General features: G+C 41.5%; 2 protein-coding genes across 2 annotated transcripts; both read right to left on the bottom strand.

Annotated features, from left to right (window-relative positions):
• Positions 1-5,854: 5,854 nt before the first annotated feature.
• Positions 5,855-12,750, bottom strand: LOC311099598 (U4/U6.U5 tri-snRNP-associated protein 1-like). The gene is made up of 20 exons (XM_084140310.1): positions 12,147-12,750; positions 11,930-11,984; positions 11,783-11,838; positions 11,529-11,655; positions 11,321-11,423; positions 11,111-11,188; positions 10,734-10,833; positions 10,461-10,606; positions 10,083-10,289; positions 9,752-9,861; positions 9,525-9,661; positions 9,288-9,412; positions 8,948-9,115; positions 8,618-8,728; positions 8,326-8,413; positions 8,097-8,187; positions 7,733-7,868; positions 7,509-7,598; positions 7,090-7,211; positions 5,855-6,095 (listed from the first exon to the last, which is right to left on the bottom strand). The coding sequence occupies exons 1-20, from the start codon at positions 12,421-12,423 to the stop codon at positions 6,077-6,079; spliced, it is 2,346 nt and encodes a 781-aa protein (XP_083996436.1). The 5' UTR covers positions 12,424-12,750; the 3' UTR covers positions 5,855-6,076.
• Positions 12,751-14,134: 1,384 nt separating this feature from the next.
• LOC311099604 (N-acetyllactosaminide beta-1,3-N-acetylglucosaminyltransferase 2) lies at positions 14,135-15,475 on the bottom strand (the record flags this gene model as incomplete). The annotated part of the gene is made up of 1 exon (XM_084140316.1): positions 14,135-15,475. One exon carries the CDS (start codon positions 15,473-15,475, stop codon positions 14,135-14,137), a length of 1,341 nt encoding a protein of 446 aa, XP_083996442.1.
• Between the last annotated feature and the right edge of the window lie 8,590 nt (positions 15,476-24,065).

Raw genomic sequence — 24,065 nt, 5'->3', positions numbered from 1 at the left:
GGTCATTCACAAACTTCCTCCAGGGGGCTCAGTGTTGGGGGTTTTCTCCACTTCTTTCAGAGATGTTCCTGCTTCTTCAGATAAGTTTATATCTAATTGCATACTTTTCTTCTATGGTTACCCTATCCCAACAGACGTTTTTTGTCAACCAGACTTATTTTTAGACTGGTTAGAAGTCCAGTCAGTAGTGCTGAGCGATTAACCGAAATTACTTGTTTTCTCTGTTATTAAACTACTAATTGAAAAACTTGCCATTTCTCTATTGCGAAATCAAATCATTCACAAGAGAAATGAAGTAAAGAACTATATGGGACGCTGGGCTAAAGGGAGTTTTCATTAAGCAAATATTCAGCTCAGAAACATGGTAAGTAACTACAATGACTATAATTATATTATTATGATATTATTACTATAATCCATTGCGCATGTTCTTTTCCGGCTCAGACAGAGATGGATACACCAAAGACAGTACAGTATTAAGATAGGCTAAAACTGCTTCTCCAATAGAAATCCGATCACACTTGTAGCCGATGTCATGGCAACGTTGGCTAGCAAAGCTCATGGTAGAAACACCTCATCGGGTCTAATGGTCGTCTCGCGCCGAACTGCACATGTGCAGGCCGTCAAATCAAAAGCACTCCTTCCATATAAAGTTGTTTTTGACGAAAATTAAAACGTGTCAGTTTGTCACTATTACGAGGTTGGAGTAAGAACATGTTCACTACTTAAGACATTGGCTCGAATCTAGGTTGTGCCTTTAGAAAATGAACAACTAAGGAATATTTTTCGCTTCTCAAACCCCAAACCCCGCCCGGTCTGTTTCGCGATGTTGCGCCTCTGGGTTTAGAAATTCTGTGGATACACTTTTACGCCTGCTATGTTACGACCTGCTACACTACATAGTAATGGCATCTTTTTGTAGGCACTAACTCCGGCATGGTTCCTTGGACAAAGCCTATGAGGAAAATGAATGGCGTTTTTGGATAAACGCCGAAAATAAGATATGTGGTAACACACAGGCTTAGGAGATCTTATACGTTTTGTTCTGTGAGATAATCTTCATCAGCAAATGGTCACTTTGTGAATTTAAGAATTTATGTAATAATAAACACAAATCACAAAGGCTTCATAATTCATAAAAGGTCATGTTAACTGCTATTATCTCATACAACAAAACGTATAAGATCTCCTAAACCTGTGTTAACCTCATACCTTATTTTAGGCATTTATTCCAAAATCCTATTCTTTCCCTATTCCCCATAGGGATGGCTGAACGAACTGGAGATAACTTATTTCCGGGTTTTAGGACTACAAGCTGGAGAGCTCTATTACCATCAGCTGCCCGCGTTGCGTCATTTCCAACTGCAGTGTCCAAGCTCAAGAATCACTGAGGTTCAGTAGAGCCCCTCAGTGGAGGTGTCATAATACCCATAAACCTAGCGGTCAAACAGGGAAATGGTTTGAAATCCCATAGGGGATTTTAGAAACACTTAAAATAAGGGCTGTTTCGTGTAGGCTTACCTTGACATTACGTTTTGGTAACCATGTAAATCTCTTGGACAAGGCGTCGTGTGGGCGAGCGGTTTGCTGATGTCAACATTGTGAATAGTTTCTCATGGCGGCGGTGGGGTTATGGTATGGGCAGGCATAAGCTACAGACAACGAACACAATTGCATTTGATCAATGGCCATTTGAATGCACAAAAATACTGTGGCGAGTTCCTGAGGCCCATTGTGAGGACCATTTTTAAAAAGTATGTGGACACCCCTTCAAATTAGTGGATTCAGCTATTTCAGCCACACCCTATGCTGACAGGTGTATAAAATCGAGCTAACAGCCATGCAATCTCCATAGACAAACATTGACAGTAGAATGGCCTGTACTGGAGAGCTCAGTGACTTTCAACGTGGCACCGTCATAGGATGCCACCTTTCCAACAAGTCAGTTCATCAAATGTATGCCCTGCTAGAGCTGCCTCGGTCAACTGTAAGTGTTGTTATTGTGAAGTGGAAACGTCTAGGAGCAACAACAGCTCAGCCGCGAAGTGGTAGGCCACACAAGCTCACAGAACGGGACCATTGAGTGCTGAAGCGTGTAGCGCGTAAAAATTGTCTGTCCTCAGTTGCAACACTCACCGAGTTCCAAACTGCCTCTGGAAGCAACGTCAGCACAAGAACTGTTCATCGGGAGCTTCATGAAATAGGTTTCCATGGCCGAGCAGCCGCACACAAGCCTAAGATCACCATGTGCAATGCCAAGCGTTGGCTGGAGTGGTGTAAAGCTCGCCGCCATTGCACTCTGGAGTAGTGGAAACGCGTTCTCTGGAGTGATGAATCAAGCTTCACCATCTGGCAGTCTGAAGGACAAAAATGAGTTTGGCGGATGCCAGGAGAACGCTACCTGCCCGAATGTTAGAGCCAACTGTAAAGTTTGGAACGCCGACTGCGAGCCAGGACTAATTGCCCAACATCAGTGCCCGAAGAACCTGCTCAATCTTCTCTGTTGAGGAAGGGGGGCTTTGCCAAATAAGGAGAAAGTGGGAGGGGAAACAATGAGCAAGAACACACCCATCCAAATGTAAACAATGTATAACTAAGTAGCCATGTGCTACATTGTCCTTACACAGTCCTAGGAACTGTTAATTACAAAATAAATGTAGATTAAGCTTGAACCCCGGGCATGGCTGCTTGCAGCTATATTGTTTAAATGGTTTTGCATTATGGTGTCCAACAGGGGATCACTATAAATTAGTGACAGGTGCCTTGTGACCGAAAACTGGACACGAATGTAATTAATTAAAAACCAATTTATTAAAGTCTGCAAGGATAAATACTGCACATTTTCACAGGAGGGGAACATTGAACATCAGCTCACACCAGAAAAAAAATTAAAAATGTATGCACTCACTAAACTGTAAAGTCGCTCTGGATAAGAGTGTCTGCTAAATGACTAAAATGTAAATGTAATGCCACACCTGTACAAAATGTGGAAAACAACAGTGAAAGAAATGACAGGATAATGTGTGCCCCACACCATCACAGCACAATTGCCACACTGTCTGTATGTCCTATTTATACCTACTGTGCAAGTTAAGGTGATGTAATTTAGTCCATATTCTAAAACATACAAGTTAAGGTGAAACTGTCCCTTTTGTAGTAGACAAAAATAAGAGTCATTTTATTCTACAACACATTACTTTTTTTTTAACAGTTCATATTTCAATTTCATACATTGTCTATTCATTTCCCATCCCCCCTATTGCCCCTGCCCTCACACAAATTATTATATATTTATTTTCATTTAGAGGGGTCTTTTTACATACAGTGCATTCGGAAAGTATTATTCTAAAATTAATTAAATTGTTTTTTACCCCCTCATCAATCTACACACAATACCCCATAATGACAAAGCAAAAACAGGTTTTTAGATTTTTTTGCAAATGTATTAAAAATAACAAACGTAAATATAACATTTACATAAGTATTCAGGCCCTTTACTCAGTACTATGCTGAAGCACCTTTGGCAGCGATTACAGCCTCGAGTCTTCTTGGGTATGAAGCTACAAGCTTGGCACACCTGTATGTAGGGAGTTTCTCCCATTCTTCTCTGCAGATCCTCTCAAGCTCTCTCAGCTACAGTACTAAGGATTCTTAGCACCATGAGAGCAAATCTACAGCCAAGCCGCAGCATGAATGGTGATTGACAGCTATTAGATTTAAAGTTATGTAGTTATAGGACAAAGAATGCATAGGCGTATAAGCACACATTGCATTTATGGAAAACATGCATGTAAAGTTGTGTAGTGTTCAATGCATGTCAGATCTACATGGGCAAATAGTAAGATTAACACAATGCATATCTTCCATTATTGTAAAGTATTCATGCTTGCAGAATGTCAAGGGAATGTAATAGCCTACCTAACATTGCAATACTTTGCATTCCCATATGCATGTGTAGATTGAATTGTAAGGCAAATATCACGATTTTCACACCATTAAACTAGCTAACATAATACATGTATTAGCTAATACATGACTGATACTGCTACATACATGTTGGATAAAACTGTGCCATACACTGGAACCGAAAATAATGCTAACGTTACTGTACTGTAGCCTTCATCACGTACACACGATTTCACAACTTTATTACAACTTCATAGACGTCATATACCATACAACAAAGCACGAATGTAAGCGATAGTATGCATTAAAATAGCTACTATTGAAAATGCAGACAATTGGTGGCTGATTCTACTGGTAGCTACCGCGGCGATGCCGAAATCAATGCTACGTGCATAGGTAGATGTAACCAGAGATTGCACTGTATAATGTTTACAATTCGCTTGTACATTCTTACAACTTCACAGTTGTAGCAATAACATTACAGTAGATTTTATGCAAGCTTATAAAAGATACTTACTCCATAACTCTCTCTCCGTGTGATATAAACAATGATCCGTATGTTTAAAAAAATTCGAGTTGGGGCCGGGGCTAAAATCAAAGGGCGAATATGATTGGACCACTCGTTAAACGGGCGATGGTGGTTGGGTACAGTTAGTTAAGACTGTCTCGCATTCCCATTGGTGGCTTTTAGTGGCTTCCGCTAGTTGAGATTGGCTAGACATCGGATTGGCTGACAGTGTTGTCAGCCATTTCACTTAGGCGAGACAGTTGAACCAGAATAATGCGCTCTGCTACTGCCTGAGCAAAAATGAGATGATGACTTTAAGGAACAAACAATTATAAATTCGCGCTGGCTGTCTACTCCGATTCCAGAGCGCTCGTCTGAGTGTGCCAGAGCGCAGAATAACTGATGAATTTACGAACGCTCAACATCCGTTGAATATGGCCTGTGTCCGTAAACATCGGCAAAAAAGTTTAATTAAATTGTTGCCAACAGCAGTTACCAACGCTCTAGATAACATAAAAACATCATAACCAGCTCTGCTAGGGCGAGTAAAATGGTCAGTGAGGTGTTCTCGCATGTGCTACTCCTGAGTGGCGCAGTGGTCTAAGGCACTGCATCGCAGTGGTAACTGTGCCACTAGAGATCCTGGTTCGTATCCACGACCGGGAGACTCATGGGGCGGCGCACAATTGGCCCAGCGTCGTCCAGGGTAGGGGAGGGAATGGCCGGCAGGGATGTAGCTCAGTTGATAGAGCATGGCGTTTGCAACGCCAGGGTTGTGGGTTCGATTCCCACGGGGGGCCAGTATAAAAAAATATATACAAATATGTATTCACTAACTGTAAGTCGCTCTGGATAAGAGCGTCTGCTAAATGACTAAAATGTAAATGTAATGTGTCTGGAAGTAGCTAGCAAGCTAGCCAACGTTAGCTTGGGTGCCGTCGTGAGGTCAGAACGCTCAGATCAACCCTACTCCTCCGCCAGAGCGTCAGTGTGCGCGCTGAATACTCAGAGCGAAACGCTCTTAATTTACGAACACCCAGAGCGCACTCCACATTGGATTTACAAACACAACCAATGTCATTAAATAAAACACAGAACTTAAATATTTAATTTCATAGTAATTTCCTATTTTTCTATGTGGACCTGTCCGAGTCAATGGACTATTTTCAGTGTTTTGGCAATTGAATGAATGTTCACTCTTTTGGGATTTCCATTAAAAAGCTAATAATTTTAGTGCAATTTCATAATGCATTTAATGTGTTAAAAAAATGATAGAAACCAAAAACCGTGATTTTTAAAAATAATCTAACCGAATCCAAACTCAAAAAGCACTAATAGTCAGGTATGTACCTTGACATTTTAACAGTTTAACTTGCCATCAGCTGCAAGCATTCACATGATGCAAACAAATGGTGGAAATAAAAAAGGAACCAGACAAAGTCATGTCAAATCTTTAATGTATGTAAATGATAATCATTGTAGACATAAATCCAGGGTCAAAAGCAACAACTACTTTCTTTACACACACACAACAGTAATAGGTAGCTACTTGATTTTATTCAATAAGGAAAATAAACTTAAAACATCAGTTTGTGTCTGTGTTTGTATGAGTGTCTGTGTAATGGTGCACGGCACTGGTTAGATCCCTCTTCTCAACCACATCTATTTGGTGATGTTGTTTCTGGGGAAAGAGGAGGATTACAGACAAAACATTAAGAGGGAAACAGACAGTAGTGTGAAGAATAACTAGGTACATACTCTATGCAGTTCACATTCTCCTTAAAATTAAACATTGAAATGAAATATTCTGAGCTGTTACTTGCAACCTTGCTCTGTGTAATCCACAGATTGGAAACTGATGGGGTGGGGCCACACAAAAAAAAAGAAAAGGGGGATACATTTAACCCAATCAGAACTCATGAGCGGCGCACAAGTCGTCCAAGGTAGGGGAGGGTTTGGCCAGCAGGGATGTGGGTTTGTTTCCCACGGGGGGGCAGTTTGAAAAACAAAAACATGTATGCATTCACTAACTGTAAATCGCTCTGGATAAGAGCATCTGCTAAATGACTAAAATGTAAAATGCAAATGAGGGGCCGCAGTGGCTCGCGGGTCTGCATATCCACATCCACACCCACACATGCAGTCAGCCAGCCTTTTGGGGGCCCCAAGTGACATTTTGTTGTAAGAATTGGCATTTTAGAGTTAATTTCCTGCAATTTCACACATTTTGCCATGGGCGGGGAGAGAAAGGTTTGCAGTTTTTAATATCATATCTGAGTGGGGTGAGACTAACAGAATCAATGGGGGCCCCCCGGTCGGTAATTCAACCATGAGTCCTACAAGTTTAGATAACTGGCCGCTAGACTAATTTACCAATTTAAATTTTTTTTTGCAGACACGGGCAAATTGAGTATGTCAGTGACCGACATAAGAGGAAAAACTGCTGATGCACAAATAATCTCGAAATTTCACCTTGTGTATTCTACTATTCTTATTCTCAACAGTAAGTTGAGACCCCGACTGAGTAACTACAAAAAGGGGGGCTACAAAAAGAGGTCCGCCAGTTGCCCATCCCGGGTCTAATCAATCAAAAAAAGTGTCACTGTAATTAGACTAGAAATACATACAAGACAGGGTGAAAGAAAGGAAAAATAAGAGGTTTGTAAAATACTCACGCATTCATGCTCTTCCCACTCCCACTCAGAACGATGTAGGGGGTTTTCTGTGACTTCTGTTTCTCCTGAAGCAAAGCAACCGTTCCTAGAGGGGTATCACTACTGCTCATCTTCTTTAACAGCTGATAAAGAGACACAGGTGGGGGGGGGGAGAGGTATTTAAATACACACTCGGTGAAACCACTGACTAGACTAGAGGCTTGCTAGGTCATATCCTCAAGAACTCAAATTGGGCAAGCCCTGCAACATGAATTTTCTAGTAAGGCCTGAAAATAAATGTTATTCAATTGAAAGCCATATGTGATGGAAAGTATCAGATAATCCAAGATTTGAATAAAAAAAAAAAAAAAAAGTTATTTAGATTTGAGTACAAAACAAACAACGTAAAATAATATTTGAGTGAGCGAAGTTAGACATACCGCTTCCTCTTCCAGCTTTTTCATCCTCCTCTCAGTCTTCATCTTGCCAGACCCCTTCCCATGGAACCGATGTGAGAGCTGCCGGAAAGCCTAGAGAAAGAATAGGATTAGTGTCAATATTCTCAATGAGCACCATTTACCTACACTAAAAACAGCAGTTGACACATTCACAATCATCATTCTGCATGTCAATGATTTTAAGGGAAGATTAAATAACAATGTACCTCTTTAGGAGTGAGCTTCCGTCCAGATTCATCCACATACTCAATCTTGACATCTGGCTTGTAGGCGTCCTTCTCCTTGAAGTCCTGGGTGAAGCCTCTATATTCCTCCCTCCGACTGTACTTGTCATCTATAGTCCTAGAGTTGGAGAAACAAGGATAGACGGTTAACGATGGAGATGCTAACAGGTTTTCATACATTACACTTAGGATTACATGTTACATACACAACCCTGGCATTGAGCTAAAAAAAACAGTAAATTACTAAATACATGCCATTTTATTTATGTTGTAACTTCTGCAATGTCTGTGAGAAAGTGGTGATTATTTAACCAGCATATAAGCACACAAAGTACAGGTAGCTCACATCTTGTCCTCAATGCTGTAGTTATCATTGGGCAGGGCACCGGTAGGAGCACGGACACGGGATATCTTCTGCATTTGAGTGTCCAAGAGACCTAAGGGAGACAAGGAGAGTATGAGAGCATGAAAGAAACTATGGAAACGAGGGAGACAAGAAGAATATATCAAAAACATGACAGTCCTTTTCTAAACAAATACTGTCAAAGTGGGGCTGTCCACCCCCAATCTCTTACCCTTATTCTTGCAGAGTGCCAAGGCAGCAGCCAGCCCAGAGTTGACAATGGGTTCTTCATCCAGGATGGTGGTCGAGGCTGTGGCGAACTAGGAGATAGAAGCAAGAGGCAAGTCAAGCACATCCAGCGGACACATTTTCACTTCAGTAGTTCAGGGGGGAAAAAGCCTTGCGTATTCTTATGGGTCATGGTATGTTATTCTCTATATTACCCACTAGGGGACTCCAAAATCAGCACTACTGCTAAATGCATGGGAATATGGATGAGACTACAAGGCAGGAGGATGACTCACATCAGGCTGCTTCTGTTCCTCATCCACGTTGACGATGCTCCAGCCAACATTCTCATCCCCGTCAGAGTCTGAACCTCCAGCGCCATCTCTCTCCGCCTCCTGCTCGAAATCCTAGAACAGTAGAATACAGTTGATACAAGAGACTCAAACCAAGTGTTCAAGTGCAAACACACAGAGCTCATGGATATTTCAATTCTCTCTACTGAGCACACTAGAATACAATTGGAATCGCTTCCTTGTTTATGAGGTGGTCATGTGCCAATTCTAATGATGTATATATATTTTTTAAATAAACAGTTAGCGATAGCCTGTCTCTTGCACTGTACCCACCATGATGTCCTCCTGGTCCTCTCTGTTTCCTGACAGGCCGTAGGTGGGGATGTCACCCAGAGTTCTGCAGAACTCAGAGGTGGCGTTGAACACAATGTTCAGCTTGTTGTTGTCGTCTTCATCGTCACTGTCGTCCCCTCTTGCAAGCCCTCGGACCTGCTCTGCCACCTGAGGGGCAGGACAATGAGAACAATGTTTAAACATTTATTGGTGATTAAATATCACAACAGATTCTATAGTAATCCACTCAATCTTGCTGTTTTCCGTTGTCAAAGGAGAGATCAATGCACTGGATAGGATCTTTGGCCACAGTGATATTCTAGCATCGTAGAGCCCACACCTTTTCCTCAGAGTTTTTGAGCAGCTGTTTCTGTTTGAGCTTTCGCTGTTTCTCCAGCTGCTTCTGCAGCTCCTGCTCTGCCTCGTCCTCCTCCAGCACAGCCGGCTCAGGGGGGGTGAAGTCCTCTGAAGGAAGAATAAAGTGTAAGTGTTGTCATAATATTGAAGAAAAACAGGCATGAGTGAACCATTCATTTATTTAGCTCATCACTAAACCACTAACAGATATCTCCCTCACCATCATCACTGATGTCCATGTCCGCCATCCTGATGTCATCTGACTGTTGGGGTACATCTAGTCCCGGTATGATGACACGCTCCTTCACCTCTTCCTGGCCCTCCTCAGCCAACTGCTTGCGACCCCGACCCCGAGCCCTGATGGAGAGAGACAAAGAAAGTCTCAGACTAAAGCTAAAAAAAAAAGGCTAATCATTCAGATTGAAGCGAAGCTGAGGCGAGCAGAACCTGGAGCCAAAGTCGGTGTTGCGTGTGTCATCTAATTGGAGATCATCAGGCAATGCCTTCTCCTTCTTCCTGATCTTCCTGATGCGCTGCTTGGTCTTCTTAAAGCCCACCTGTAATAACAACAAAAAGTAAGAACCTGTCTGTGAATAATGACAACAATTAATGATAACTCCTAGTGTGTTAACAATTCTCCAAAACACACACACACATACACACACACAGACTTAACATTCAAAAGAAAACCCATTCACACATTAAATCTGAGACAAGAGCAAACATATCCAAAAGACAGCCTCCAATGCCCTCTTCAGAGCACCTCCTCAGTCCTCACCATCTCCTGGGGTGTGTAGTACTCTGAGGCAATAGCGAGAGCAGGCATCTCCAGGGACTGGGCCTGGTTCCTCAGGGTCTCCCTGATGGCCTGGAGCTCCCGTTCCCGTTCCCCCTCGGCACAGCCCCCTTTGCTCAGCTGGAAACTCTTCTTCTTCTCTCCATCAATCTCCTCATCATACTTGCCCAGCACAGTGCGCGGCTTGAACTGCAGAGGTGGACAATGGACAGTGAGATTGAATTAAGCAGTGAGAAAGACATGACAGTATTTCAGAAATGACGACAAACTAAGTTTGGACACTTTTCCTTTCTTACCGTAACCATTTAATCCACACTCTCGTCCATACCGTTACCATGTCATCCACACTCTCGCCCTTACCGTAACCATGTCATCCACACTCTCATCCTCTTCGTAGGCTTTGTAATCAGGCTTTTTCTTCTTCAACTCCACATTTTTCTCAGCCTTTTCTTTGTCCACTAGACCCACATTTACAAGAACATCGCCCCCCTCTTCATCAAGCACACCTGAAAGAGACACAAAAGGGCAATGTGTGGGTGGGCATGTACCACTGTTTATGATGTGGGTCTGTTTTAAGCATGGTCTTCATTAATATATTTCTCTGTTATTGGTAACATTTCAACCTGCTATCACCTTTGTCTTCCAGTGTGAGAATGACAGTCTCCCCTTCATTAAATGACTCCATCTTGTGCTGCACAGTGAGACCCTTTAGGTCCCGAGAACTGTACGCGGCCTATAACAAAGACAAGCAGAAGAACATAAGACCTAGAGGCATTCTCTCACGTCAGATCGCTTGACGACTCAGTCTGCACAGAATCAAGACATAAAGTGCCTCCCTTAGGGGCAGTGGTGTCACAGGTCTCAAACTCCATGGAGGGGAGGGGGGGATTGGGGGGCGTACTGGCAGATTGCCTGAATGCGGTTTATATCTAGCCTGCAATCACACACAAACCAGAAGACAATCCTAAATTGAGCAGTTGAGATATTCAACACACGAGAGAAGATTTTACCTTCTTGGCCTGTCCAAACTCCTCCTCCACCAGATTGCTCACACCAAACTCCTCATCCATCTCCTGCAGAAGTTTGGCCTATAGGGAAAGAAAGGAAATAAAGGAACCAATCAAAAACTGAGTACAAAATAACAACATAACTTATACACACAAACACCTCCCTTCCTCTCACAGCCCTCCTCCTTCCCCCATGGTTCCCTCCCTACTCACTCTCTTCTCTGCCAGTTCTTTCTCTTTGGCCATCTTCCGGCTCCTCTCAACCCAGGCAACAGTGTCGTCCAGCCAGTCTTCTTCTGCTAAGGTCTTCACTTTCCTGAAAACCACAGCAGGAGAGGAAGAGAAAAATAAAATGAATTGGATCACTAACCACAATAGTCCAAGATGTAGTACGTACAGCCTTCCTGTCGTTAGACCTTACCCCAGTTTCTTATTGAGGAGCCTCTTTTCCTTCAGAGCTGCCAGTTTCTCCCTCATCTCTTTCTGCTGTTTAATGTACACTGGGTTGATAGTCTCTGCAACCATTGGCTGCTCCTTCGTGCCGAGCTCTGGGGCAACAGACAGGGAGGGGTGAGTCAGTAAAATTACAATCAGCAAGTCTCACATGACCTCACTACTATAGACATGGTCATCTAGTTCTAGTCAGAGACTTGACATGGCTCAAGTTTACCTCACCTTTAGTGGTGTCAGTCATTTCCAGAGGCTTCAGACCAAGCTTGGCCCTCAGCTTGCTGTTAGAAAGAAAGAAAACCAGGGAAGAGAGTTATTCAGAATTGACCATCATCAGTGCTCCATCATTCAATGTCTGTGTCTGTCACTTACTTTGTTTCTTCAATGGTAAGCGAGGCATCTCCACTTGCAGACTGTGGTGCAATTTCTAGAGGAAAATAACAATTGAAGTGAAAAACACAGGAGAAAACCTTGCATCTTCGATGTCATATATGCAATAGGTCAGACTATATTTGAGTGTATTGCGCACTGATTGGATGTACCTATGAATGTTTGTGTATGTGGATATGTGGCTGACTGATGTATTTACCTGTGTTCTCCTCATATCCAGACTCCACTTTTTCTTTCTTTACGCGAGGCTCCCCAGTACTCCTCTCCCCTTTACTGCGACCTTCTCTCTCGGAACCCCGTCCACTCCTTTCCTTCGATCTGGACCGTTTCCTTTTCTCCCGCTCTCGGTTGCCATCTCGTTCCTTGTCCCTCTCCCGGTCCTTGTGACGGTGTTTTTTGTGTTCGCGGTGACCACGCTCTTCGGCATCCTTCTCCTTATCACGGCCCTTTTCCTTGTGTTTCTTCGACGAACCCATCTTCCTTGTTATGTACTGTAAAAGTGCTTGCTAGCTAGTAAAACAAATATACCTCTAACTTTACCTGTCCGTGTGCAACAGCTAATATTCGCTAGCCAAGCTAACGTGCCAGCGATTGTTGACAGTCAGTAGACGATTAAGATTTAAAAACGTTTGCTGGCTAGAGGGAAAAACGTTAAACTACAGTCAAAAGCATTGCTCGTAAAACCCCATCTTGGGGCAAGCTGCAACAAATGTTTTAAGCAAGTCTTTACTTACGTGTGAACAAATCACCAATCGCACTCGAAACGAATGGACGACTGTTTTTCAGAATGACCTTTTAGATTTATTTCCGGGGTCAAATGAAACGTCACATCACAACAAAGATTTTATGTTGTTGCAAGAACTGTGTGAGAAAACCGACCCTTGCTACTTCCATCTGAAGTACATGAAGTGAATACTTTTTCACTGGATTGTGTTGAATTAGTCTATCTGCAGGTTATATTTTTGAGTTATATTTATTATGTGGTTTTTTGAAGATAGCCTACAGTTGTGAAAATACCAACTTCACACTGTGACATTTTTTTGGACACAGTTAAGTAGAGTGAACTAGGCCAATGTTTTGTTGAAAATAAAAAGTCAATGTGATCTAAAAGAATGGCATAGTCTAATAGAAGAGATGGTAAATGAGGCAAAACAATAAATTGTTTTAATGATCATTTTTTCCCAGATTCATTCATTTGCAAGTCTCATGATTGATGATACAGTGTGTCATACAAAATCTGATTCTGTTATTACAAGGTTGTTTTTTCATATACATAACAAACATGCCACTTGAGAATAGCCAGCACAAATACCGTATGGTTTAAACTGTAAATAGCCTATAATAACTCTTCACAACATCTACCTCTCAATTTCACATAAATGTGTTTCTATCTACATGTAAAATACAATTATTTATTTGAACATTAAGCTAAAATTCAACTGACAGTTGAATTGATTTTATTGGAATTGGAATGTAACAGACTTAAATGGCTTGATGACAAGTAAATTAACTAACTTAAATACAGAGGATTGAAGCTACGCCCTAATGGCAGTGGTGGAAAAAGTACCCAATTGTCATTCTTGAGTAAAAGTAAAGATACCTTAATAGACAATGACCCAGTCATTTAGAAAAGTCACCCAGTAAAATACTACTTGAATAAAAGTCTAAAAGTATTTGGTTTTAAATATACTTAAGTATCAAAAGTAAATGCTCAAATATACTTATTATGAAAAGTAAAACAATAAATATTTTCAAATTCCTTATATTAGGCAAAACGATTTTCTGTTTTTTTTATTGATGGATAGCCAGGGGCATACTCCAACACTCAGACATAATTTACAAACAAAGCATGTGTGTTTAGTGAGTCCACCAGATCAGAGGCAGTAGGATGACCAAGGATGTTCACTTGATAAGTGTGTGAATTGGACCATTTTCCTGTCCTGCTAAACATTCAAAATGTAACAAGTACTTTTGGGTGTCAGGGAAAATGTATGGAGTAAAAAGTACATTATTTTCTTTAGGAATGTAGTGGAGTAAAAGTATAAGTTGTCAAAAGTATAAATAGTAAAGTAAAGTACAGATTCTCCAAAAAAACAACTTAAGTAGTACTTTAAAGTATTTTTACTTGAGTACTTTACATTACCGCCTAATGGCCGTGGTCTGGTGCCTCACCCTTTGATGGTTTCTTCAGCATGGTGAGGGTGGAGTCTGCAGCCACCTCCATAGCGTGAGCATCTCTTTAGGGTTTCGCTTATGAACCAGCAGCACAGAGCTGTAAGCACAAGGCTTCTCCCTCTCTGTTTCTGGGAGATCAAAGGTATAAAATCCAGGGTGATGGATGGGGGCCACCCCAAGTCTATGGAGGCACATGCCCAGATATACATCATCGATGGGGAAAAGACGCACCCTCTCTGACACTTGTCTGAGACGCATGGCAAGTGCACCAGAGTACACCACCCCTCCTCCACCAGCATATGGTGGGTACGCACCTTTGTAAAAACTCTCTGAGATATAGTATTTGGTGGTTGGCTGTCGGTTTGGCATTGCATTCTGAATTACATCCCCCACAAATAAATCCTTTATCTTCTCAGTTTTGTTCCTATCTGCTCTCCACATGCCGTCCTCCTCCCTCTGTTTATGCAGGTAGTCCAGGAGGGCACTTGTCCTAACAAAAACATCATCATCACCCTTGAAGACAAACTCTGCCCCTGGACAGTGGTTCTGAAGCCAATGCCAGAAGAGCAGATCTTTCAGGGTCAGGTTAAAGAAAGTGTCCCTGAAGTCCCACTGCAGGATGTCCCCATACTGCTGGCTCTCCAGCATCAGGAGGCCACCAAGGTCTGGGTGAGGGCCCGTTGTCGAGTCCTGTCTACCCAGCAGAAAGACTGTGCGCACCAGCCCACCCCTCCCCCCCAGCTCCCCCTTCACCCAGCCACTTCTCCCCCATGTTTCACGGATGGCCTGCCTGTTCTCAAAGTTACCCACCTGGGATTTGATGGCCATTAGGAGCATAGGGGTCTCTGGCCCAGTGCTCTCATTGCCAGCACACACTCTGGGCTGATCCATGAGGAAGGGGTACACCCTGCAATGCATGGACTGGACAAAAGCCCTCATCTGCTCTGGCAGGGTGTTGAAGTCAGGTAGGTGAGGAAGCCAGCACTTGTCTGGGCCACAGTCTGAGGAGACCGCCATCTCTGGTGGCTCAGTGAGCTCAGTGATAAGCCTTGTGATCATACCTGCAGTTGAGTTGCCCCTCAAAATGGGGTTATGGTGCCGGTCCCAGAGATGCTGAAGCTGGTTCCACAAAGCACTGTCCTCCAGGCGAACGTTCCAGAAGGGGCCCAGGGGATGGGAGGCCAGTGCCCCAGAGTTGGCAGAGGCCCCTGGGGCAACAAAGTGGACAGGTAGGTGGGGAGGGGAATAGGATATGGAGACAAATATGGACACCATGATATAAACCAGGAGATGTCCCATCATCACACAGGGCATGAGGCAGAGGCACAAGATCGTTCCATTGCATCGGGCCATTGGGTGCTGTATGCAGTAGGACATGAATAGAAAGAATGAAGAGAAAAAGAGAGAGAGAAATATAGAGGAGAGAGAGGGGGGAAGGTTAGCAACTCACTGGTAAAGAAATATGAGCATATAAACTGGCTAAATGAAGAGCATAAATATTTATAAAAATTAGGTACTTTGTTTAATTAATGTGAGACCAATAGGGGGATACAGCCAGTCAGAACTAGAAGCAACTGCAGGTCTCTGAGGGTCGGTCTCCTAGGTGATGCTCCAGAGAGGCTTGTTATCTGTGCTTGGCCAAAGACTCAGAGCATCACACAGCCCAAGATATTTACATCATGTACCTTTCAACACAACATTGATATGGAAAGCTGAAGGTATACCATGTTTCCTATTCCTCTCAAAGTTGGTGAAAATATACTAACAAACATCCAGCTCTAGAGACATAACACTTTCCATGTAATACTCATTTCAAGGATATTAACCCACATAGTTTTGTCTACATTTTGCTATTGTGAATTTATGTGTGCTATCATGAACCCCCCAAAAGATCAACAATCACACAAAAATGAGAGGTTATAATGAATACATTTGGAATAATATCCTAAAGACAATAAAATTTAGACCTACATTATTTGCTAAAATAAGCTTTCCATTACAACCAAACATTAGCATACTGTTGTTCATTTTATAACAAGACTAAGGTCAGAAGTAACTTACAAAAGTACTGTAGGCTCAGGCAGAGAAGACGTGAGTATGAGTAACGTTAGAGAAAAAAACGGTATTGAAGATCCATCATCGCTTTTCTGCTCCTTTAGTGATGGCTGTGGACTAGGCCTACAGTAGGCGTCTTCTAAGAAGTCGAATACATAATAAACTAATATTAAACATTTAATTTGAAAATGAACACCAGCAAAGTACAATAATCGAGCAAGCCGCACGGGTGTTCATAGGCTAGTCAACCTCCAAAGATTCAAGAAAAGAATGGCGCCTCATTTATCCTTTGGTAGGAAAAGGAAAAACAAAATTGCCCATATTCTTTCCTACCGTTCCCATTGCGTTCAATCAAAATAATTATATGAATTCTTAGCTTTGGTCGGCATTGTGTTCAATAAATAGAGGTATAATTCATTGAGCTTGAAGAAAACCGATTTGCATGCAGGAGAGGCTCCGCAGGTGAGTTCTCCACAGGTCTGCATTTGCATGCAAGTTATGGATCTATGCCAACAACGTAGAAGGTAAACCACACCCATAGGCCTAAGACATCTGTCACGAGGGTTTGAAATATGGGGCCACAAACAGTCAAATTCTCAAAGCAGTTGGCTTATTGTAAAAATATTTCATGGTATTTACAAATGACAGACAACCTAATTTCGTTTAGCTTAGTTGTATAACATTTACATTCACATTTACATTGTTCTGATTGCAGAATTGTATTTGACTATATGGTTCGATGGATGGATATAGACATAATAAGGGCAGCTTCATAATAATATATCGTACTTTTTTAGAGGAAATTAGCTATAACACATCAGTATAGCAACAGCCTATAGAGGAAAACATATCTGCATCTATAAGGTCATAGGCTAAGTTCAGTTTGAATGTCAAAGATTACTGCAAAATTGACTCCTCTTTTCTCATGATATGGATTGTGAACATATAGCCTACTGCCTCAAGCTTCACCACTCTTGCTCTTTCGTTTTAACACACACATTGTACACACCTGAATAAAACTCCCTCCCTCTAAGGCCATTTTAGTTTTAACACTTTCATGTTAACTGCATTGAGGTACACCTGTATCAGTATAATTTCTCTACCCCTTGATTCCTTGCTGGTCTATGGCCCTCCCTCCCCTCGCCCTGTTCTTTTTGCTCACTGAAACCTGCCACAGCCCCCTCCCTCTCTTCCCTGACATCATCAGTTTGTATGCAACCAAAGTTTCACCAAGGACAGAGGTCCTTGGCAAGGCAACATCAAGTGTTTCCCAGTTTCACTATGCCTGTACCTGTCTAGTATTGTTGGCTGGAGAGGCTGTTGTCACACAGACGACATGCAGTGGATGTGAGTCGCAGAGTGGGGCTGCTGATTGATCTGCCCCCAGGGTGCCTAATCACACCACCCTGCCTCCCAACCAACACTTATGTAATGGTGAACAGGGTGTATCCGGGTTCAGTGAAAATCTGAATCATCAATGGCAATTTGACAGTCCCACTGACTGTATAATGTAACTGTTCAATCATTTCCAAACTGGCATTCATGGCTTGAATGTCCAACAGTCGATTGTTAGAGAGAAGCAGCCTCTGTGCTTCTTCAGAGTATCACTCACTAATGTGCCGTTATATTGATAAAAAAATGTTTGGTGTTGATTTCACCTTACAGCACACACATATCACATGTGCACATTTCCAGTCAACAAAGTCCACAATATAGACACTGAGTGTACAAAATATTAGGAACACCCTCCTAATATTGAGTTGCACCCCCTTTTGCCCCCAGAACAGCCTTAATTCGTCGGGCATGGACTATAAGGTGTCAAAAGCGTTCCACAGGAATGCTGGCTCATGTTGACTCCAATGCTTCCCACAGTTGTGTCAAGTTGGCTGGATGTCCTTGGTTGTGGACCATTCTTGATACACACAGGACAGTTGAGCATGAAATACCCAGCAGCATTGCAGTTCTTGACACAAACTGGTGCGCCTAGCACCTACTACCATACCCCGTTCAAAGGCACTTAAATATTTTGTCTTGCCCATTCACCCGCTGAATGGCACACATACACAATCCATGTGTCAGCCCTCTGTAGCTCAGTTGGTAGAGCATGGCATTTGCAACGCCAGGGTTGTGGGTTCAATTCCCACGGTGGGCCAGTATGAAAATTTATGCACTCACTAACTGTAAGTCGCTCTGGATAAGAGCGTCTGCTAAATGACTAAAATGTAAATGTATCAATTGTCTCAAGGCTTGAAAATCCTTCTTTAACCTGTCTCCGCCCCGTCATCTACACTGATTCATTTCTCTACCATAATTTCTCCAACGTCATTTTAGAGAATTTGGCAGTACCACCAACCGGCCTCACAACCGCAGACCATGTGTAACCACGCCAGCCCAGGACCTCCACATCTGGCTTCTTCACCTGTGGGATCATCTGAGACCAGCCACCCGGACAGCTGATGAAACTGAGTAGTATTTCTGTCTGTAATAAATCCCTTTTGTGGGGAAAAACTAATTCTGATTGGCTGGGCCTGGTTCCCAAGTGGGTGTGCCTTGCTCCAAAGTGGGTGGGCCTATGCCCTCCCAGGCCCACCCATGGCTACGACCCTGCCCAGTCATGTGAAATCCATAGATTAGGGCCTAATTAATTTTTTTAAATTGACTGATTTCCTTATATGAACTGTAACTCAGTAAAATCAATGAAATTGTTGCATGTTGCGTTTATATTTATGTTCAGTATAGATAAGGATTTTTCAAGTGTGTGCCATTCATACATAAAAAGTAATACTAGAAAGTATTGTCACAACAGATTCACATGGTTTTATGTAAAAAAAAAAAAAAAATGTATTCCAATAAACGGTTCTGGTTTTTCATATTTACCAGAAATGAAACACAGTGGATGGTTTTATGTTCCGGCCATCTGTTTTTGTCCTGCACATGTTTTTGGGGTGCAATCATGTGTGCGGAATCATCATCCTCTCCCTTTTAATTGTCCTTTATGTACATTGGGTAGAAGATACTCATAACATACAGCATTGTAATCCTGTAATCAACTATTCATTAACATTGTTGGTATTAATATCACTGATTATTATTGTTGCTGAACAGCAATATCACAGTTTCTTTATCACAGTAAGTTGTAGGACAGAAGAATGTTCTCAAACATAAAGATTCTCCCCCTGAGCCATCAATTATGAACAGGATGAAAACCAAACAGTTTGTGTGCACACGGTCATACTGATATAGATCAACACATTTACATTTGAGTCATTTAGCAGACGCTCTTATGCAGAGCAATTTACAGGAGAAATTAGAGTTAAGTGCCTTGCTCAAGGGCACATCCATAGACTTTTCATCTCGTCAGCTCGGGGGAATTGAACCAGCGACCTTTTGGTTACTGGCCCAACGCTCTTATCCGCTAGAATACCTCATGCCACATCCATTCTCATGCACCGTGGCTTTGAGCAGGTACACTGCAATCTGGCTTGATCAGAGGAAATATAAGCAGGGTTGAGAACATGCATGTCCAGATCACTCTGATCACGCCTGTCTAACATAGCAGCATCATATTAATCACATTGCACTCCATACAAAGAATCACTGATCAAAGTTACAGGAAGATAAAACTGTACATACATGGAAGGGGACCCATTACTACAATATGAAAATAGTATTATCTGTTCATGAGAATCAATTGTTCAACGGGTTGGAAAAGTGGGAGGGTTACAGCAAAGTCAACAGAGGCTGGCGGAACTAACCGTTTGATCTCCCAAGGAAGCAGAGCAACAGGGTAAGAACACTACAGAACAGTTCTGATAGGTTTTCCACATCTTACGCACAGTTCTTACCCTCCTCATTTATAAAGGAGGATATATTTAATCTGTCCATCAGACGGTTATCAGCATCATCCTTGTTGTCAATATTTGGAACAGGAAATTAGAGAACAATAGAAAACCATCCTTAAATACATACATGAATAGATGTAAAATCACACAAATCATCAATTCACAGATTTACAACAAGTTCCAAGGAAATCATACAACAAATCTTTGTTTAAATTGTTTGCTTCTTTTCATGTGCAAACTACAAATGGAAGATTCTTTACTCATCACATGACAAGTTCTGTATTAAGTCCTTTGCCTTGTGCGAACTACAGGGAGAATGTTCAAGAAGCAATCAGAGATTAAAGTGACGTCTATACAGCTTGCTTTTCTTTTCTTGACCTAATGTATGACTAATCATTTTTCCACAGGGAAGCTTCTGAATTGTGTGGCCGCCCGCTTTGCATAAACCCTGCATCCCTTTAACAAGGCTCATTCACAATAGATCCCATTAGAAAGATGTAATTCAGATCAACTTTAAAATAACTGCAGGAAGACAAAGTCATTGTGGAGGTCACAGCAGAGTATGGTGTGTTGACACACAGCACACCTTCAGTGAGGTCTGGTGAGCGATTGAATAATACAGAGCAAGACTAAGCGCAGCTGGAGGTCATTGTTTCAGAAATACCTGGTAAAGATAGATTACTGGAAGAAGCACTGATGAACCATTTACTCATACAAAACTGAGATCCACAGTCAAGATCTCACTCAGATGCACGTACACACAAATCTGTGTACACCATGAACACACAGAAATGTAGAAAAATATAGATCAACACATCAGTACGAAGTAGGCAGGGAAAAAAATCCCAGAATCAATTACGTATTTAGAGACAAACTATTTAACTGCAAAATGAATATGAATGGATGTTACATTGCTTTGGAAGACCAAACTATACACAGCTTAACCAAAGGCATTCTTGGTTTTAAGATTTCAGATTTCTAGCATTTCTTAACAAATACATTTGGAAAAAGGGCTACTGGCAGTTTTCGACCAAAATGTGTTGGGGGAAATTATGCCTTTACAGCAAAACACTAATGGCATAAAATGATTCAGGTTGAGCCTACCTCTTTAAGGAATACCTGGAATAGTATAAAGTAATCCTTCTACCCCCCCCCCCCCCCCCCCATTAAAAAAAAGAAGGAAAAAATAGTGGTTGTCCCACTGGCTATCATAAATTGAATGCACCAATTTGTAAGTCGCTCTGGATAAGAGAGTCTGCTAAATGATGTAAATGTATTATGAAAGCCATAATCTCAAGTACAAAAGTTCAAGATTTAAATACACATATTGTTGTTCTGTTGTTTTTTACAGCAGCAACACCCACCCATGAGTTAGGTTTTGTCTAACCAATCTCAGATCACCCTCATCAAACTGAACCCTTTGGTATGTCTTGAGGATGGGGACGAACTAGGTCTTACTGCACCCAAATCAAATGAAACAACCATCTATAGGGGTCAAATAATCAGAAAATAGTGTGTGTGAACACCTAGAGATCATCAATATAATCTATATCCAAATGTCATACATAGCAGCACCTTAATAGATCATAATTTGCAATAATGATCAGTAAATGTAAAATGTGTGAAAAGGAACCAAGGCATAGTCTGATAGACAGGAACTCAGTGGCGACTGACAACCCTCCGTATTAAATTAAAGTTGGATTTAAGGACCAAGGCTGAGAACTATAACCAATATGCAGGAAGAGTGTGATTCACAGTGTACTCAATGATAAAGCTTTGTTATTGTTTTTACAGATCAAATCAATATTTCTAAAAGAACAATGCATAGTAGTGTAGTAAAAGAGATTCAAACCTATAGAGGCAGATAGGAGCACAGAGCAGACACTGGAGGGTTAAAGAAGGGATAAGGCTTCACGTCAGAAGATAAGAGTATGAGGGGCATCATTTTAAGTCTGCTACAAAGGATTGCCTCTTTCTGTTATCCTGAGCATGGTATAACATGGTATACAGCTGGGATCTCCAACCCTGTTCCTGGAGAGCTACCGTCCGGTAGGTTTTCGCTACAACCCTAATCTAGCGCACCTGATTCTAATAATTATCTGGTAAAAAAACTGAATCAGGTTAGTTACAACTGGGGTTGGAGCGAAAACCTACAGGAGGGTAGCTCTCCAGGAACATGGTTGGAGAGCCCTGATATACAGAAACATGGTATAGCTGAAAGCAGCTTGAGGAAATAAACGGATCAGGAAGAACTAATGAACTGAAGACCAGGATGGATGAATGGATGGATAGATAAAGATAGATGAGCAGATAAACAGGCAGACAGACAAGGCAGATAAAGGCATGGATACTATCTAGACTAGGATAGTTGAACTTTGAAACATGGATACTATCTAAAGACTAGGATAGTTGAACTTTGAAACATGGATACTATCTAAAGACTAGGATAGTTGAACTTTGAAACATGGATACTATCTAAAGACTAGGATAGTTGAACTTTGAAACATGGATACTATCTAAAGACTAGGATAGTTGAACTTTGAAACATGGATACTATCTAAAGACTAGGATAGTTGAACTTTGAAACATGGATACTATCTAAAGACTAGGATAGTTGAACTTTGAAACATGGATACTATCTAAAGACTAGGATAGTTGAACTTTGAAACATGGATACTATCTAAAGATTAGGATAGTTGAACTTTGAAACATGGATACTATCTAAAGACTAGGATAGTTGAACTTTGAAACATGGATACTATCTAAAGACTAGGATAGTTGAACTTTGAAACATGGATACTATCTAAAGACTAGGATAGTTGAACTTTGTATTACATTTTCATACACAACCAAATAGTTTGGCTATGGACCTCAAAGTCCTCGGTTTGGCAATCACTGGATGTAATTCATTCAATATAAATCAATAAACTGGTAAAAAAAAGTATATATATATTTTTTTATCTAGGCCATGAATGAAATGGAGACAAGTTGACAAGGATTGTCTCTCTGCCGCCTTTCTGTCTCATCTTTCAAGTCTGATTTTCATTACTACTGTATGTTTCACAATTACAAGAAATGATCAAGAGTATTTTCTATATTGTCTCTGTTGTCTTCCTTCTCAGTAATTCATGTTACATTTTAACACATATGTATTGAATGTATATTTTTTAAAGTTGAATTTAAGCAGTAACAAACAATGTAAAATAAATGTCAAAACATATAAATACAACTAAATCCTCTGTAACGGTAAACATATATCCACAAATGAGGAGGACACTCAAATAACATTTTGGTGCAGTTTTGTCTTAATTTAAGCACACACCAATGTACACTCTTAGAAAAAAAGGTGCTATCTGGAACCTTAAAGGGTTCTTCGGCTGTCCCCATAGGATAACCCTTTGAAGAACACTTTTTGGTTGCAGGTAGAACCCTCTTGGTTCCGGGTAGAACCCTTTTGGGTTCTATGTACCTAGAACCAAACGTTTTTTTAAACTGGAACCAAAAAGGGTTGGGGGGGGAGAGCCGAAGAACCATTTTGGAACCTTTTTTTCTAAGAGTGTAGGGTTCATCTTCTAATATCTTTCCAACAATTGTCTGTTGGAAAGACAACATGGATAGATCCATGACTAAGTCCCGTTCAATAACAGTCTGCAGAATCTGTTCAACGGCGTCTGTGTATCGTTGCTGTTGCTCTTGACCATCCTTCTATTGACACCAGCTCTGGTTTCATCCACAGTGTTGTAGGCTTCTGATTTCACCCCATTTCTCTAAGAATTGGCACGATTAAATCCGCTCACTCCTCCACCAGTCACACATTGCTCTATTGCACAACTCTCAAGAGAGTGAAAAAAAATAACATTGACATTTATGACCCAGTGAGGAAAAATAGAACTAAACCAACAATATGGTAAGATCAGCTGTCGTCTGGGACTGTGTCACTTCAGTTGAGAGGCAATAGTTTAAACGACCAAACATTTTGATGGGTAAAGTGCATTGGAATGACCTTTCTGGAGCTATGTATAGTGGCGTTATCATAGTTTAATGGT

Source organism: Coregonus lavaretus, assembly GCF_964263955.1.
Source record: "Coregonus lavaretus genome assembly, chromosome: 24".
In the NCBI taxonomy this organism is placed as follows: domain Eukaryota; kingdom Metazoa; phylum Chordata; class Actinopteri; order Salmoniformes; family Salmonidae; genus Coregonus; species Coregonus lavaretus.
This window is presented reverse-complemented; position numbering and strand designations above follow the sequence as displayed.

Excerpts from the sequence above, each read along its gene's own strand:
- LOC311099598 (XM_084140310.1), bottom strand. The coding sequence starts at position 12,423 with ATGGGTTCGTCGAAGAAACACAAGGAAAAGGGCCGTGATAAGGAGAAG. Across the intron at positions 11,656-11,782 it reads AATGACTGACACCACTAAAG|AGCTCGGCACGAAGGAGCAG; the intron begins GTGAGGTAAACT and ends CTGTTGCCCCAG. Across the intron at positions 8,414-8,617 it reads AGGAACAGAAGCAGCCTGAT|TTCGCCACAGCCTCGACCAC; the intron begins GTGAGTCATCCT and ends TCTATCTCCTAG.